This window comes from Streptopelia decaocto (assembly GCF_964273445.1).
Source record: "Streptopelia decaocto genome assembly, chromosome: 2".
Lineage (NCBI taxonomy): Eukaryota > Metazoa > Chordata > Aves > Columbiformes > Columbidae > Streptopelia > Streptopelia decaocto.
Genome location: NC_138655.1, coordinates 153508194 through 153526609, shown reverse-complemented (window position 1 = coordinate 153526609; position 18416 = coordinate 153508194). Strand labels below are relative to the sequence as shown.

The 18416-nt window shown below is 37.0% G+C and overlaps 1 protein-coding gene across 1 annotated transcript in view; it reads right to left on the bottom strand.

Annotated features, from left to right (window-relative positions):
- Positions 1-18416, bottom strand: part of PTPRN2 (protein tyrosine phosphatase receptor type N2) — a gene marked incomplete at both ends in the record, with an annotated part of 645993 nt that overhangs the window by 473470 nt on the left and 154107 nt on the right. The window contains one exon of the mRNA XM_082045523.1: positions 10436-10549. Coding sequence (XP_081901649.1) covers positions 10436-10549 — 114 coding nt within the window. The remainder of the gene's footprint in view (positions 1-10435; positions 10550-18416) is intronic.

Below are 18416 nucleotides of genomic sequence, written 5' to 3'. Positions count from 1 at the left end.
TCAACAAAGGTCAGAATTTCAGCACTGATTAGTTTATGCTGCTACATGGATAACTGATGAATACCCAGATGATTTCAGAAAAAATAATTAAACTGTTGCAAGAGTGTGGGCCAGGGCAAACTGCAGCAAAGTTGGTGGGTTTTTGTTTTCAGTGACCCCGTCACTGAGGCTTTGAAATGGTTTCTCAGGTTCTGTTCAGTCCGTACAAGACTATTAAAGCTGTACCAGAAGCTACTTATCCTTAAAGCACAACTTAATTCCTCTAAACACCTCTCCACAGAGCCCGGAACACAGTTGAACGTAAATATTACATTGAGTAAGACACAAAGGACAAAATTCACGTGACTAAATGAAACAGCAGAGGTAATCAGGCATGGAGTCTCTAGTCAACGGAGAGCTAAGCAGTGAAATCTAGGATATGATTCACTTCGTCCCACACTTGTCTGAAATTACACCGATGAATCATACCCTAAAAGTGCCTGTTTCTCTACTGCTTATGAAGAGAGCCTCTGGAGACAGAGACTGTAGACTCGCAGCTGCGTGACATGGTGCATCCACACAACCAGAGCTCACATTTGCCATTCAGCAACAGCAGAGTCCGCCCAGGGTGGCAGAGTGTTTGAAGCACTGTCCTGGCACTCACTGACATTAGGGATGGGATGAGGTGGAGAGTAAGCAAGGGGGATGGAGGATTAACAATTTTGCAAATTTGCAACCACTTATATTTTTTTTTAGAGTTGAGGTGGACTCCTGTAGAGCAAATTTAAGCCTACTGTCAGAATTGCTAAGAGCACTTGAAATAATGTGGGCCAGCATTACCTGAACATGGATCACCTGCCTCTGTACACGTTGAGCCAAGTGACATAAGGAAAAATATCTCCTCCTTTAAGAGGAGACAGTAGGTTTGTGCTAGAGCTTTCTGGGATAATAAGTTGCTAGTGTAAGAAATAAGAGATTAATGTCACCTCTTCCCAAAGTTCAAAGGAGAAAAATTAGTCACAAGGCACCTGGGATGAGGTAAAGGGCAGAGTTCTAGACAAGAAAACTGAAGAACAGGTCAACAGGGAGAAGGGTAAGGTGATGTGTGAGAAATAACACAGGTATTTGCTTATGTTGTTACATCACCATTCCCTAGGGAGAAAAACAGAGAAGTTTTTGTAAACAAAGAGCCACTAGTTTTAGAGAAAATGGTTGTATGTTCACATTTTTATATTCTAATTTTGATACTGAGGTATGTCTTTCGGACAACCCAGTATGATGTCAGTTATGCTTTACTACCAAAGCTTGGCTGAGCCCTCAAATTTTTTCATCATAATGCAGGAAGGATATCTGTTGGTTCCTAAAGCAGATTAATGCAGTAGTAAAGACAAAACAATAAAATTATCCAGAACTTTTTCAGCAGAACAGGTAAGTGACCAATTTTATCTAAAATCTTACCAAAACATGAAGTGGGATTTCAAATATACTAAGTGCTAGAGTTGAGCACTTAATTAGACTGTCAAATCTAGGAGGACCAGAAGGAGATTAAACTTTGGATACTTATACATAGTGATCAGACACTGCAGTGCAAAGGAAAGATTAGATGATCATAACTAATCTAAGTTTTAATTAAAATTTAAAAGCAGACAGGTTTTGCACTGCTCTCAAGGGAGATAAAGCTGAGTTGCACTGAGATAGGTTCAAGCATATTTTCCTCATTTCTGAATTGAGTTTGGTATCCAGTCTTTCTAATGATATTCTCAGCTTAAAGAAAATTCTCCCATTTTAAGCAACTCTCACTGAGGCCCACCTTCCATTTTTATTTATTGACTGTTGGAATTACCTCACATGTTAATAAGGTGGTACTAAAAAGTTTTCCATTTCAATAAACATTTTAATTTTTAATTTTAAACCAGTGTATTCCTCTCTGACCATACACTGCCCTCTGCTCAAGCCTGCAGGCAGCGTCTACACAAAATTCAACTAGATGGAAGGAAAGGGAAGAATATTTCATCATCTTCTCTCCCACATATAGGTAAACACACCTGATAGTAAAACAAGACAGAAACCACAAGTTATAGTTTGGGAGGCTGGACATGGCAAGAACTTCTCTCAGGGACTATGCAAATTGATCAAACTTTGGGTAAAACACAAAGGGTTTTAAAATCCCTTTCCTTGGAGGTTTTCAAGACTCAAGCAGACAATCTGATATAGTTTCCAGTTACCCTGCTTTTTAACTAGAGATTGAACTAGCTACCCTCTAGACACCCATCTAACCAGCACTTCTGTGATTCCTGTAAGCACTTCCATTTAACATTAATTATTTGACTTGCAGTTGTTAAACCTTTCACATAAGGACAACACCAAAGGAAATTATACAGTAATATACACTACTAATTTATCAGAAAATATTTTTTCTCCATGGACAGAGATGTAATATTGCATATTGGTCATTTACCATGAAGAACAGAAACTAACAGCTCTCAATATGGACCAATGTGGAATTTATAGTTTGTGAAAACTACCCTGCCAAAAGACCTCACCTTGCAAATACAGCAATAAATGGCAGAGGAAAAAAATATCTTTTGCAAAATATTCATTGGCTGGAATAGCTCAGCAAATGCAAACTGCCTAGAAATTCATGAGGTTGAGTAGCCAAGACATCACAGAAGCTACAAACAGCTTTAGGTTGTGTGATTGGGCTTGTATGGAAACAGGCTGAGTTCTCATTTGTGACCGTGTGACCTTCCTCCCATTCCTCTACTCCCACAACTAACACAGACTTTTGTTCATCATGGTTGGTTTTTAACATTCAAGTACAGCAAAAATATTCCACTATGTTAACAACCCAACCCAAAAAATAACGAAACGTGATTAAATAAAACTCAGTGCGTACAGAATTAAGTTCTTGGTTAAGGCTAACATATCTTTAGCATTTTTAGATCATCATTCCTCCTTAGGCAGGAATTTTGCCTCTTTACAAAAGCAAGTGGAGCTACAAAAAAACTAAAAGTAAAAAAAAAAATAGGTAAGTTTTTAAAATACTGCAGACTCAGTAGCTTTACACCTTCTTTCTGAATCAGAGGTTTTGCATTGCTGGATAGCTTGCAGCTAAAATAAAGAAAATCAATTATCTGACCCTACTAAAGAAATGTGAAAATATTGCGTTCAAAACAAAAAGAAACCCACACAAACCCCAAAACGTGGCAAGGGAGGGGAAAAAAGAAATAGTTTAAGGGCTATATATTTAACATATCTTAAGTCAAACAGAGGAAGAATAATCAAAGCCTTCCTAAAAGACTGGAGACACTTTAGTTAAATACGCAGTGCAGGTCTGTGCAAAGCTTAATTAGAAACCAGACAGCAATAGGAATAAAAGACTCAAAATAGGGGGGAAAGTACTTTTTGCAATGCTGAGACTGTGAGAAGCTGGAAAAGAGAAACTGAGTATTGGAGAAGTGTTGGAGAGAAAGTACAATTCTATCATCAGGAACTGCACCATCTATCCATGACCACTCACATACACATACGGCAAAACAAAACAGAAGAAGAAATCTGTGAAATACAGCGAGTATCTGTGAAGAATCAGCATGAAAGAAAACACAAGTGGGATTGAAAAAGAGATTTAATATCAGCCAGACTTTGCAGAAAAGTGCCACTTATTCAGAAGCTTTCTGACAAAGTTGTAAAGAATGAAAACAGCTTAAGAAAAAAAAAAAGTGTGTGTATATATATATATATGCACTTGTTTTCCTGCTTAGCAAAGGGAAAAAGGAACTTCTGTGAGAATACATACTGTATTACTATAACAAGTTATAGCTTCAATCATGCCATGAGGTACTGTGAGGAACACAATCTACCTATTGAGGTTTTGTATGAAAAGATTAAAATAATGTTTCAGAATTTAGAATACCTATTATAAAGCTAAAATATGTCAAACACTAGGTGTCATTAAGAGTTGATATCTTAAAAGAACATGAGGCAACGTAGACAGAGATAAAATCAGTAGATAAGAAATGCAATGTATATAGAAATAGAAAAGTAAAACAAATTCTCTGCTAACAAACAAATAAGGAATAAACCAATGGTAGTGCAACGATAAAAAGCAGTCTTATGATGAACATGTAAGTGTGCTATAATTATAGATTAATAGTACAAAATGGCACAATTAGTTTAGTTATGCTATACTGTTATTCAGTTTCCAAAAGTGGTGTTATTAGAGAATACAGCAGCTAAAGAAGTAATCTCGTGCTTGAACTGGTATTTGCTGACATTCCAAGTGTAGGAACAGCTGATAATGAACTGCAATTTGATTCCTGTGCTTCCAAGTGCGTTTTCAAACCATTTCATGTCCCAGTATCATTTCAAGCCCAGTATATGCTCAGTCCAATAGTCCTATGAAAGGTGTTAATTTTTTTAAAGAATTATCTAAGAGAATAAGAAGTGCTAGCTGACAGAAACATGACACAAAGGAGACATGAAGACCTTTTCTCCTTTCTATCATACATATTAGTTAAAGTGTTATTTTATCAAAACCACAAGTAAAATCTGATTCATCATCCTTTTTAAACAAAAGTAAGATGATGCTACCGGGTTGACGTATTTATCTTCCAAAAAACCCAATATTCAAATGATGCAAAATCAAAAAGTTTTATATAACAGTGTTATGAATACCATTAAAACTAAATATACATTAAGAAGTTTTCTTCTGTACTTTCAAAATTTTTCCCGCAATACAGAGAATTTGCTTTGCCCCATAATATTTTTTTGTAATGCAAATACATTTCTCATAAAGGTCTTATATGGCAAAGAGCAAATCAATGCCATGTTAGTTTATGTCTGGTAAGCAGATTTCAAAGTGTATATTTTCTGCTGTTTTATAAAACGGAACTCCTTGCTTTTTCTGAAACTCAGTTTGCTAAAATTCTGTTTAGGTTTTGAAGACCAAAAATGTCCGTGGTGCTTTAGCACTTAACAAAGGCAGGATTTTTTTTGCAACGTTTTCAGTGTGTTGTCCATTGAGCCAAAAAGTTAAGGCAGCATGACAGTGATACCAGGAGAAGGTAAGTACCTCCAGTCCCAGCTGAGTTCCTCCAGTGTAGCATGTCCTGCAGTTCATGCTTTAATTCCTGGCTTCAGCAGCCATCTAGGAGAAGAATGTGTTAAGTACACAGATGTCTGGAGCAAGCTGATGCCTGGGAAATTTGACATAAATGCACTGCTCTATTCAAGAAAAACTCTATTTTTTTCCTAAAGGTCAAAAGAAGAGTTTGCCTTCCTTCATATCAATACTTGAATGTAAAGACAAACCTGTTTTCTCCTACTTCTCTCTTCTTTTCAGCTTTCCATATACCTCCATAATGATGTGATAATCACCTTGCAAATATGTGCAAGAACTGCATTATTCCTTTTAAGTTTATTTCAAAACTCAGCTTATAAAGGTTTACTTTCAAGTCTGTTACCTTCATTGCAGTAACAAATGATACTTTGCCTTGAAAAATAGTCCTGACTGAAATATTTAGCAACCCTTGCAAACTTCACAAGCTCCATGTGACAAGTCACATTAATTTCAATTTTCAAGTTAACTGATTGTAAATTATTCTAGTTTTTTAAACAAATCTGCTGTAAGAGTACATAAAATTATTTCTAGCAAAGTCATATTAATCACCATACACTTAACTGGTTAAAATTAATTTAGAACAAATATTTTTTTCTCCCTGTCAAGAGCTTTCTGCGTTGCAAAGACGACAAACGAGGAAAAAAGTGCTATTTTTTCAAATCATCTGTAAATCTGTTGCCTATTTCCACAGCACATGAGCCTCTCAAGAATATCTTGCTGACTTGAGCTAAATGAATTTAAAAGTGTATCCTACTCTTTTTGGTTCTCCTAATAACACTGTTATATTTGAATATCTTAAGCAGGACTCCATCATAGTGTAAAAGAAATTGCTTTCCTTGAAAGCAAAGTTTAAATGAAGAAGTTAATATAGCAAAAATTAAGTAGCAACAAGCATACTTAGGAACCATTCAGTAATGACTCCAACTTGCATAAACAAAAGAAAACCTTTATCTGATTAGTTTTCCAAATAGACATGCTGTATGATTCCTGCAGTAAAGGGACAACAGCTGTGATTTAGTTAAAATTTAAGTATAACAGAAGACAGAAGTTAAACTACTAATTATTAGTCTGCCATGCTTTGTTTCTAATACGCAGTGCTCCATCAAACTGCCTTGAACCACTGTCCACCGGCCATAGAGCAGACACAACAATATGACTTCTGTGTCAGGAGAACCAGATGCCACTAAGCACATGATGCTGAGAAGGTCTAAACACTGTTAAATGCTTCTGTATGCTTGAACTTTCCTCACTTTTTTTCCTTAAAGATGCACAGTGGCACAATCCTGAGCCTGATGGGCATTTGTTGTGGTCCTGGACAAATATCCTTGTTCCAATGCCTTTAAGAAAGTGTGTCCTCCAGGCTACCCCTCTGACCTCTTTCTTCTAGTAATTCTCATTGCTACGGCAGCTGGACTTGCACAGACTTGGTACCACATCATTGGCTAAACTGAACCACTGGTTAGAAATTATTCTATGAAACAAATTCAAAACCCTCTTGGAGTAAGCAAGCTGATAAATACTACTGCTCCCTTTTATTATCACTTATGCTGATATTTCAATTACTACTTATGCATTCATGCTTGAGTTATAATGTACCGTGATTAGCCCTCCTATCTCATTTTCCGTGCTTCTAGTCTATAGGTCAACCATGAGCATGAAACTGTGTTTCTACAGTCTCGCTAAGAATCTTAGCAACTCTATCACCTTGCCTTCATGATAATATTGTTGGGGCAAGAAAAAACCAACATTTTATAATTTATTTCAACCATTTAATTAAAAAAAAAATCCAAAAAACTATTTTTTTTGCAGCTTAGCTCAAACAGGAAAGTGTATAGATGACTTATCATTCTTGGTATATTCCAAGAAGTATCTTCTCCTAAATTGGACAAGAGAACGTGGAACATCAGCCACAGGGATAAGTATTTCCATTTCCTACAGGCACTACTCATTCCTCCTCTGTGCTGATACTTCCCCTTTATTCCCCTTTTCCAACGATCCAGTCCTGTCTAAGCAGCATCCTTTTGATTGTTCTGTTTATCAGACAACAAGAAATGTTTGATCTCCTCATAAATTATAAATTGAAACACTAACAATTTAGAAAGTGATTCATCATGTTTCAGCAACTGTGCAAAAGGCTTTTCCTGTATAGATAGTCACATTCATAAAAACTGAACCTTCAAAAAAATCATCTCCATTAAGGGTATTTCAACAGATTTGACTGACTCAGTCACTGTGAGTGAAAAGGCCATGAACAAGGCTATTTGAATTCTAACAGATCATTTCTTTGCAGGAAACTAATATTCCAAGAATTTCATTTCTAACATCAATCTACTAGCAGATAGTATAGACAAATATAGACTCAATATGTAAAGAAGACATAAAAACTATGAAAACTGAACTCAATATTAGTCAAAGTCTTTTATTAAATAGATTATCATCAGGTGTGTCACTCATCTAAGCTTTTGGTGCATGCTTCCCTATTGTAGTAAACATTTCAGGCTGGCAAAATCACAAATTATATTTGCTATTCTCACGTATAGGGGTCTTTTTATAGCGCATAATCATACAATCTTCCATTTGGACCTTGATTCAAATAGAGTTATCATTTAGAAGTGATTAGCAAACAAAAAATTTTACAAGGCTTTCTATGGATTTTTTTTTTAATTCCAAAATAGATGTTAACAGACTATTGGTAGGAAAAAATAATAGATTGGTAATATTGGAAGGAAGCAGAAAATCCCCACCCAACCAACAACAATAAAACAAAAAAAAAACCAAACCAACAAACAAAAAAACCCCAAAACAAAACAAACAAAACAAAACAACAAAAAAAATAGTGACATTAGAAAAGTAAATAAATAAGAACCTAGAAAACCACTCAAGTTACTAACGTCCAAGATGTCTGTCTGGTCCTTAACTGTATATATATCTAATAAAAATAGAAAGTGTTCAATATAGATTTTATTAAAAGTTTTACTTATTGTGGGACCTACTATGTAGTCTTCCAAGAGAAATTTGTCCTGCTTTTTACAAAAGAGAGACAACAAATGCTGTCCCCTATCCCTTCCAGGGAAGCTGGCCATTACCAAGCAGAACTAGCCAGTATTCTTGTGGAAAGGAGAACTGGATATTGTGTAGATAAAGGAAATAAGACCTTTGAAAAAAGCAAGCCCTTTCTTGAGGTTACCTGAAACACTTTTTGTGGACCTGACAATGTCTGGCTTATCTATACTGCAGAAATGGTCATAATGTTTTGCGCACACCTTGCAGGAGAAAAGCGTTCACTGTGTAAGTGGCCATCATAGCCAGTGAACATGACCTAAGGGCTGGATGTATCACATCTGATAGCACCAGCAAACAGCAGAGTTTTCTCTGAGCAACCCGATGTCAGTAACCCATTAATCTGATAAGCCTGTATTGACTCTATTCCTTCTGTATTTCTGTCCTCACTAAACACTTCAGAATTTGCCAAGGATACTGAGAGGAAAAAAAATTTAAAAAATCCAGTGATTTTATCACATCAATCACTCAAACAAGGGCATTCTAGCATTCTATTATCTTTTACATTTATATTTAAGATTCTCATCTATGGGCTACCCACAGGCCACAAAAACTGCCTGCAAAAGTTTTATATCAGTTCAAAGCATATATACATTTGTGTAAGCACCCCTAAATGTCATGAGTGAGGAAACATAAAAGCAAAAGTACTTTCACTTTCCACCATGGTTTAAACCTCTGAGTCCCTTTTCATTCTTTTCCAATGAAAAAGTATGAGACAAGTCCAAATTTCAACGCCCAAGTTTCCTTAAAAGAAGCATATTGCAGTTTACTGCAACAGATCCTTCCAGGGAGGCAAGTTGCTGATAACAGGTCTCAGGGAGGGCTGATTTACTGGTCAGAGAAGCACTTAGTAGAGGGTGGTCACCTGAATTCAGCTGAGCTAACCAAGATGTGATGGTAGTCAGGGAGATGGAGATATATAAGCATAATTTGAGATGGCATGGGACAACCCACCAGCCTCTCCATGTGCCCCTCCAGAAGGTCTGTCACCTACATCCTCGTGAGGGAAGGTTTATATAGGACTCATCATTCAGGCAAAGTAAAGGAGTGCTGGCTGTCCATGAAAGCATAATCAACCTAATATCAGTTTAGGTGTCTTAGTGTGATGAATTTCCCCTCTTTCTTCACTGTATTTAGAGAGCTTTGCCACTCGCACAATGTTATCCTGATGAAATAGTATTTCCATCAATTTGCTTGCATAATTTAGCCTTCAGGCAATGACAAGTGAAAGAGCCACAAGTACTATTCACAGGTAACTGTAAATCACCCATACAATCAAGTTTTGCCAAGTTTGCTTCATTTGGATGGGCTGCTGGACAGGAAATAAATCCCTGGAAATTTTTTGAATCCTCTAAATCAGTGGTTTCCAAACTAGAAGCCCAGTCTCTAAGTATAGTCATGAATTTCTAATAAATCAATTTTTTCCTCATGATTAAACTACCATAATACAATATTACTAGTTTGTAATTGAGATTGTAACTGGAAAATAATGAACAACAAACTCCAAAACACATGATACAAGTGCAAAATAACCATTTTAACAATCCTCTTGGAACAATTTAGGTTACAAAGATTTCTTGGTCCTACGCCTGTCTACAACAGAGGTATATTTCATGTATTAATACCTGTCATCTCCTGGCTGAACTAGTTTCACCACAATGCTTTCAGCCATGATCCTTATCAATACACAACAATACCTAAAACATTTGTTCACCTCCTTGGCTTTCACTTTATCCAAATTTTCATTTGACAGTTCAAGTTTTGCCATTCAGAAGCCAGAACATCCTTTCCAGCTTTGGAAAGGACATGGAGATTAACTTCAGAACACTGAAGAAAAATTAAATGGAACACAGTAGATGCAGCTTGTAATGAAATCAGAGCAATTCTACTTATCTGAATTCATTAGAAAGTTGAAAACTGTTTGCTAGAAGTTGTGTGTTTTCTGCCCATGCACCCTGAAATATGCTGTGATGCCACACAGCAAATTATTTTTCTTTCCTGCTGACTTATTTATATGACACCAGCATCTGTAGATGCTAAAATTTGATTGTATAGAGTGTCAGTCACAGACAGGCACTACGTAGGGAGGAGGCACCTCTCCTGAAATTGCTTCACAAAGTCCTTGTTGCAGATTCATTGAGTCAGAAGGCACTTTACTTTTTATAAGGTCTGTATTACCGGGTGTTAAGAAAACTTCTGAAGATGTCACCTCAGAGGGAGCACAAAATAATTGTAACCCCCAACACAACTAACCCCGCTCCGGAGTTTTTACTGTACCTCTGTGCGAGAGCTTTTCCAGGATGAACCTCAGGCGCTGCAGAACAGGAGGTGAAATGTCATATTTATAGATGTCTATTACCGGCACTCGCTGACATCTCCCAAATATTCCATCTGCAGGAAAGAGAAAAAGAAAAGGAAAAAATCTACATTCTGTTTTCTGACAGGAAGAAATGCGTGATGAGATGCGCATTTCCAATGTCTCCTAATTATATAATGAAGGAACCGTTTAAAAGACACTTTAAAAAGCTATCAAAGGAGGACTGAAGCCATGAAATAGCCTATTTTCCATCTAAATAGATAAATACTAGAAAAAATATTAGTTGGAGAAAGATTTTATTGTACAAGTTAGACACACAGTTTATTTTATAAAGTAATTCAGACTTCTGCCTCTCAAATCTTTTGAAGTAGCACTTCTCTACTGACAATTCAGGGGGAAAAAAAGTAACGTTCAGCACCTACTCTGTTGCAGATGAAAAGTGCAGCATCCAGAAATATAAATACTAATTTGCAGAAACCATGAGGATTTGCAGAAACATTTTTAATGCAGGAGCCGTGCGTTAGGCATTGGTAAATGAGAACTGAATCTGTAATGGTGAGCAAAGGCTCATTTCAAGAAGTACCCTCTAATGAATGCAATAAAAGAAAGCTGCTCACAGAACAATGAGATATTAATGTGGCCTAATTTATTTAGCTCAATTCCATTTGTCTAAAATGACAGACTCTTCTCATCAATGTCTTTTCAAATCACACCTTCTAATTAATTTAGCTTCTTATTAGTCTTTATTTAGAGAATTGTTCATTTTGAGACAAGCTTCCTGTATATGTGTGGGAGGAACAGGGAGTTCAAACATTCAAATTACCTTTCTCTCTTTCATACAAAAGCCTAATTCAGAGCCTAGGTGCTTCACATCCAATCTGACCATCTGCAATTCTGGGCCTCCGAGAAAGAAAGTGGTTTCATGTATTGTTCACAACAGTTCTCTTCTATATAGCGATCCAAAGGAAGCAATTTAAATGCAACAAGTTTAATTAGCAAAATATTCCCCTGCAGTACGAGTTTTAACAGAGTAATTACTTCAGCTCTGATATTACATCCATCCTCAAAAAGAATAGCTGTATCAGATTAGCAGAAAATAACAGTGAGTATTAATTTTCCAATGTCCATTACTTTCTCTGCTGCTCCACAGAGCTAAAAGGCTACAAATGGGAACTACTGGCCCAGCTGTTCACTAAACACAAATAATGGCACAAAAGAAAATAAACCAATCTAGGATGCAGAAAAAGGGCATTATTAGCCTTCACTGTTAAACACAAATACCTCATTGAAATCAGCCAACTTTTGCTTTCTTTGCCTTTCCAATCCTCCTGTCACTTACAACTGCCAAATTAAGTTGATCCAAATTAAAAACTTACCTCTGAGTTTAATTTTGTTATTGGAAACCTGGTTTAATTTAGAAACCACATACACAGATCTGGTTTTTCTGCCATATAACGTATAAAACAGCCTAAGAGCAGATAAAAATATCTGTTTAAAAACCTGTTGCAGTTGGAAAGTATATAAATATCAGTCACTTCTAAAAGGTTGGATAATAGGAATATAATAAGGTCCTGATTCAGAATGGAATAGTGGAACATTTCAGTATTTGTTCAAAAGATTGTTCAAAATGAACCATAACTTGAAATAGCCAGCTCTATTTTGGAATACCACCATTATCAGCTACAAATAATTAGGACAAAATCTATGTTTATATCAACAACAAAAATTCCTTTTTAAAATAAAGTACCTCAAAAAATTATAATCTTAAAGTCCACAAAAGCATACACATTCAAAATGAAGTTTTTGCATTAAGCATAATTTCAAGATCTCTCGATGGACGCAAAAGCTAATTCGCTCACAAACTCTAAAAGAGACCTAAAAGCAGAGTTTTCAGAAACCTTTAGCCAACTGCCTTTGAATAGAACAAAACCTATTTAAATTCTAAAGTTAACAATTAGCACATGGGCCTGAGCTGCATTATACAATCCATCCAAAAACACTGGGACTACTTAGGGAGCAACTGCAAGTTATTTTGGTTTTTTTGCTTGAAATACGGGTAGGGTAAAGCAGCTTTGAAGAGGCTGCAATCACTAACAGCGCCCTGCTCAGTGCGGTACCGGGAGAGCCAGGGAGCAGAGCGCCCCAAGGAGCGGTTGGCAAATACCATCTCTAAAATACAGAGGGTCTTTATAGTGGGGATTACAGCTGGAGTTGTGCAAATAGTAGATTTCACAGTTTAGTTCAGTAGGGTTTTGGGTTTTTTTTTAAATAAAAAAAAGTAGCAATTTTCCTAGGTTTTTCTATTTGTTTGGGATTTTTTTTCTTTGGTTGGGGTTGGTTTGTTCGGGTTTTATTATTATTTGATTACAACATCTCTATGGTAAGCGTTCCATTTTCAGGCTACCTCTTTTATAACCTTTTTAAAAATTACATAGATTGGGGGACAGGGGAAAGGCAGGTAAGAATGATTTAACAAACAAAAAAAACGCTCCCCTCTTTTTCTTTCTAAAATATCTATTTTGCAGATGGGGCCCAAATTCCAAAATGGCTCAGATCCAGCACAAACCTCATTTTCACTTCAATTACAGTAACGTTTAAAAACTTTGCAGCCCAGTCTGCCATGGACTATCCAAAAACCAGCGTGGTCTTTCCAGTAAGTGAATACATGGTGTGACTTTCCAGCCGAGCGCAGGGCGCTGTGGGGCTGTTCCAGTGTTGGTGTCTGAGCTCCCTGTCGTGCACACCTTAGACCTCCAACGAGCAAATTGCCCAAAGATGTCATGAAACAAAAACGCAAATGGAAGAGCTCCCAAATTTTATAGTAAATGTCGTATGGTAGAGGAGATTCAAAGCACAAGTGATGCTTTAATAACCACCACCCAAGGAAAAGTTCTGTATGCCTATAGCTGTTAAGACAGTGTTCATACTGAACTTTGATTAAAATAGCATTCTGAGAAGGAAGGTGATATACAAAAGAGTTCTGCTTTTTACGCATGCCCAGAATGAGGGAAGAGTGAGACAACCGATCGATATACACATATGGTTGCTATTAAGGTGCTGTCATTTGGTAACCATTAGCAAAGAGTGGTATCTGAAATTTCCATAGCAATATAAGTTATACTTAGACCTGGAAATATCTCTGTTAACAGCGTGGTGATATTGACTTTTAGGCGGCTTCTACATTTGTTTCCAAAGAAGAGACTAAAATAGAAGAATAATATACCAAAGGAGGCAGTGAGACGCTTCTTTATGTATTTCGCTATTTTGCTAACAGGTTTCTTATTTGAGAAAAAATGCAAGCAATTTTTTTTCTTTTTTACGAGCTGCTGTTTACATTAGAAAGCTAGCTACTAACACTACAAGATACAAATTTGATATAATGCAGGTGCCCAATAAGATCTCGAATAGTGGCAGATGAACCTCTTTTATTAGAGACAACAACCTGGAGCACATGTATTTACACTGAATATTTATCAACTTCTAACGAAAAAATTATAGCTGACAGATTAAACCGTGAACAAGTCAAAACACAAGTTCTGGAAAGGTGATTTTTGAGAGAGGTTTAGAAGGAAGTGAAAAACACGCGTCTTAATTCATTATTTCGCCCGTTTGCCATTAATTAGTGGATATTTATTACCTCTCTTACCCATGGAGGAGCAAAGTACCATGTTACATTCATGACTGACATCTAGGTATCAAATTATATAAAAGAAGGGCACAAAAAAATTATAGTTTAAAAGAGTTTTGAAGAGTTGATTGTGCCAGCACGTTCACTTTGTAAGGTAGCCAGGCATCACATGTTTAACAGGTACTTAAAAGATCTTTGGAAACTCGCACTGAGTGCCCACCTTCACCGTGCAGGCAAGACTATTTGTGGACAGCTGATTCATTCAATTCCTTTTAAGTAGTGTTTCCTACATAAAATAACAGTGCGTAATAAACCGTCCTTGGCTAGAGAAACATATCCCATCCTGGAACCACTAAGTATGGCTAATCTGACAATTGAAACTAAGACGTGTACAAGACTTGGCACTGTTTTGAATAATACCAGCAAAAAAAGAAGAGTTCTTGTTGACCAAAGCTATGAGGATTGGTAGAGATACCGGAGACTGATGAAAGCTTGACAGATGTAAATTAAAAGAGTGTGTTTTGCACTCATCAATTATTTAGATCCACACGCAGAGAAATTTTCACATGGTGCTGACAGGTGACCTTTGCAAAGGAGCCTTCAAGCGGATGCTTTGAAGCACTAGTTCTGCTCTTCGAGCTTCCAGCAGCAGCTGGAAAGGGGGTGGCTGTCCAGAGAGAGACAGGATTCACATTCATGGGTCGACCAATGCTTCAGCTGCCTTGCCCTAATTAACTGACAACTGTTAAAAAATTATAAAGTAGAGCTTGGGATAAAATGTAAGTTTTGTCCCATATTGCAGGCAGTGTCCGTTGTTCTTGAGTCATAAAAGTAAATAAGAAAGTCCAGTGACAAAGGGCATCTGCTGCCACTTTGGACTGGGCCATTTGTGCTCTTGCAGTCAATCAGATAAAGTCCTCTGATGTTGCTGCAGAGTTTTTGGTAGGCATCATTCCCCAGCAACATAACCTTCTGTAAGAAAAAGATTCATTCTTCTCATTGAATATGGACATTACTTAAACCTACAGCTTGGGGAAGGAGCGTGAAGAGGCTGTAAGATCCAAGAAAAGTCCAGAACTAATGAAAAGGCCAGTGCTTGCTGTCTTATAACCCAAGGTTAGAGCCTGAGTTGCCTACTGGAAAGATTAAATCATTTTCCAATGGGAAGCATAACATCTGCATCTCAAAAGTCTCACGATACTGGACTTCAAGGTCACACATGTTAAATGTTTTAGGAAGTATGAAGTAGATTATTAAAATATTTTGCTCTTCTCTCCCTGCTATTTCTCTGCAGTAAGGTGTTTGTTTTCAAAATTATTAAAAAAAGTTACAGTTCTGTTAAGTTGCATTCCAGGAGGCTTATTTCAGACCATGTAGTCCACAAACCCACATTCAGCATTTACAAATAAGCTCTTCCACAAACAGCATCTTTTCAATATTCCACTTACTAAAAAAAGATTTGTTTGTAATTTCTACTTCTACTTTTAAATTGTCTTTCCATGTGAGGCTGAGGTCATGCAGATAGAGCAACAGTGGCTTCTACAGTGTCACTTCTCATGCAATGTTTTGAAAATATCCCTCCAATGCTTGCGAACAGCAAATGCTTACAAATCTCGCTGCAGCAGTTCGTCAGAAAAGCTGCTGCTTGCGATCACGGTGAACTGCATTGCAAACCTGCAGCGCTCCACCGAGATGCCGCCTCTCCTTCCGTGGAGCCAATCTCCCCGTGTTAAACTTTTCAAACCTTTTTACTGTTTTATTTTGCTTATCTGTGTGGAGCCTCAACAGTCCTGGGTTGTTTCCCATTCAGAGCAGTAACACTGGCACCTAGTGGACAGTTTCCTGCTCAGGGATCAGTCCTGGAGCAAACATTATTTACCTTCTGCATTTATTCGCTTTTAGATCCATTTGACTTCATCTGCAACCCACAGCTACGCAGCTACAACACCCTCAGTCCAGCCTGTCCTTCCCTACTATTCTGATGGCTGATAGGCATGTGGAAGTTTTTAACGCAGTTATTTAAAATTAAGAAATGCAATACAGAAAAAAAAAAAAGTTAGAATATTTGTTTCTAGAAGTAATGTATTATTAAAACAAGTAAGCAAAGTGCATACAGATTGTTTTAGAAGGAGCACATCCTGGTATTCTACATTTGCTAGCGTGTACAGCACAAAACATTATTAAATAAAAGTAAATCAACAGTAAATAAAACACAAAGCATAATTTTTGTGTTGATTTATGTTGTGGATTCAATAGAAACAGCATAAGAAGCAGAAAAATAACCAATGTGAGATGTTTTGAACTTGAAAAACAAAAATTATCCAACAAGAAAATACTATGCAGTGGATATTCTTACTAACAGAGCTGTAAATACAACCTTCCTCAGCTACTAAATAACCTGCTGCCTGAAGGGCAAAGGTAACTTTGTGAATTCTGCTGAAAGCCAGACCACCTCACAGTCCTATAAAAGGACTCTAACAAGATTTAATGACTTTCCTCACCTTTTTGGACACGAATGCTTAAGGAAAAAGCAGATGGCAGGTCTGCTTGCAACTGAAAAAAAAACCCAAAACGTTTCCGCTGATTGAAAGAACTGGACGGCATGTTAGTGATTATGAAAGTGCTCATATGAAAGGATAAAAGTTCACATTAAGAGCAGCATTAGTTAGCTGTTGTGCAAACACACTGATAGGGTTGGGATTTGCAAAGCTCCAGATCATCCTGCGGCACATCTGAGAAAGAATAAGTAGAACCTCTGGGGGTTACAGTCCCCTTGTCTTAAGGAGTAATTCCAAAAGCAAGTTCTGGAGGACCCTGATCTTCCTTCACCAATTTAAGTGGTGGATTGCACAGTCCCAAAATATTATGCACATTTTGACTTGCAAGAGGGGTGGTTTTTGAAGTTACAACAGAAATCTTTAAATTGTACAGAGAGTAACTAAAAAAACCTCATATTCTTTCTTGAGTCCAGCAAAAAGAAGGAAGGAGAGGACTGTGAAAAAGCTAGCTACAGTTTAACAAAGCAAGAAGAGAGATGGTTTGCCATGAAAAGAAGTGCTGCCTGCTTCCAAAAAGCCCCTAACTTATTCAGCTAAGAGAATGAGAGGTCCAGATTTCAATGCCTACTTTCCGCAATTCAGAGCACAGAAATGAACCTCACTCTTAACAGGTCATTCGGAGGCCTCCCAGCCACAGAAATAATGACCATATCTTGGGAGGAGAGGGCAGGAGGGTGTTTAAGGAAAGGAAAAAGTAGAGATGAAAAGAAAGCAAATCTTAAATTTTTGCTGCTAGAGCTGGTGTTTCAGTTGAATAATGCTTGGATAATTTGGTACTTCTTAGAGAAACAAACTTGAATTTTCCACGGCCTCCTAGGTAACCACGTGGAAGGAAAGTTGTGCTTTTTGGCTTCATGATGAGGACAAAAAGGGCTGACAAAGCAGTGACATATTCCACATCCAGATGACCAGTGTTGATCACAGAGGAAAAAAAACCCACCCCACAAAAAAACACCATCACACCCCTCAAGATGATCTATTTGTTATATATTAAGAGGGCTAAGCAAAACTCCATACTCAATATTAGCGATGACATCTTGAAGAAAAAAGAGCTTGCAATCAAAACCATCTGAATGGGAAATCCTTTTTTTTGGTCAATACCGGTAATAAAGGGAAAAGGGAGGAAAGACTTCAACATACAACTCCTCCTCCAAGAGGAAAAATACTTCAAATTCAATTGTAAGTCAAGTATTAGTAGGCTTACAAAAAGCTCTCATTTCTTTATCATATTTAGTAATTGGACTGCAAGATTAACATGTAAGTTTATACTTTACATCGCAATCTCAGAGAGAAATCTTAGCCATGTATTACCCCCCACTGCACTGAATTCTGACCACATGATGAATAGAAATATATGAGTAAACTAGAGAAGTTAAGAAAGAAAGGAGTTCAATGCTTAAGGATCTATCGGATGCTTTATGGGAAAAGACTAAAAGTTTATGCAACCTGGTTGATTAATTATTTATGACATTATTGGGAGAAATGGAGTGAAGAGACAAAAATGAACAATCTGAATCAGAACAAGTTTCAAGCAGGGAGAAACTGTTCTGAAGCTGTTCAGCTCCCTCCTGGATGAGTAATGGAACTCCTGTTGCTTGTACTGTTTAAAATTAATCCAGAGCAATGGGGAATGATGAAACATGAACGATTCTTTTTTTTACTCAATATGCATTTATGAACAGAGGTTACTGGAGGGAGTAAGAATTTATTTATGGAGGCAATGAGATGCAAATATACTAATGCTTATTTATGCAC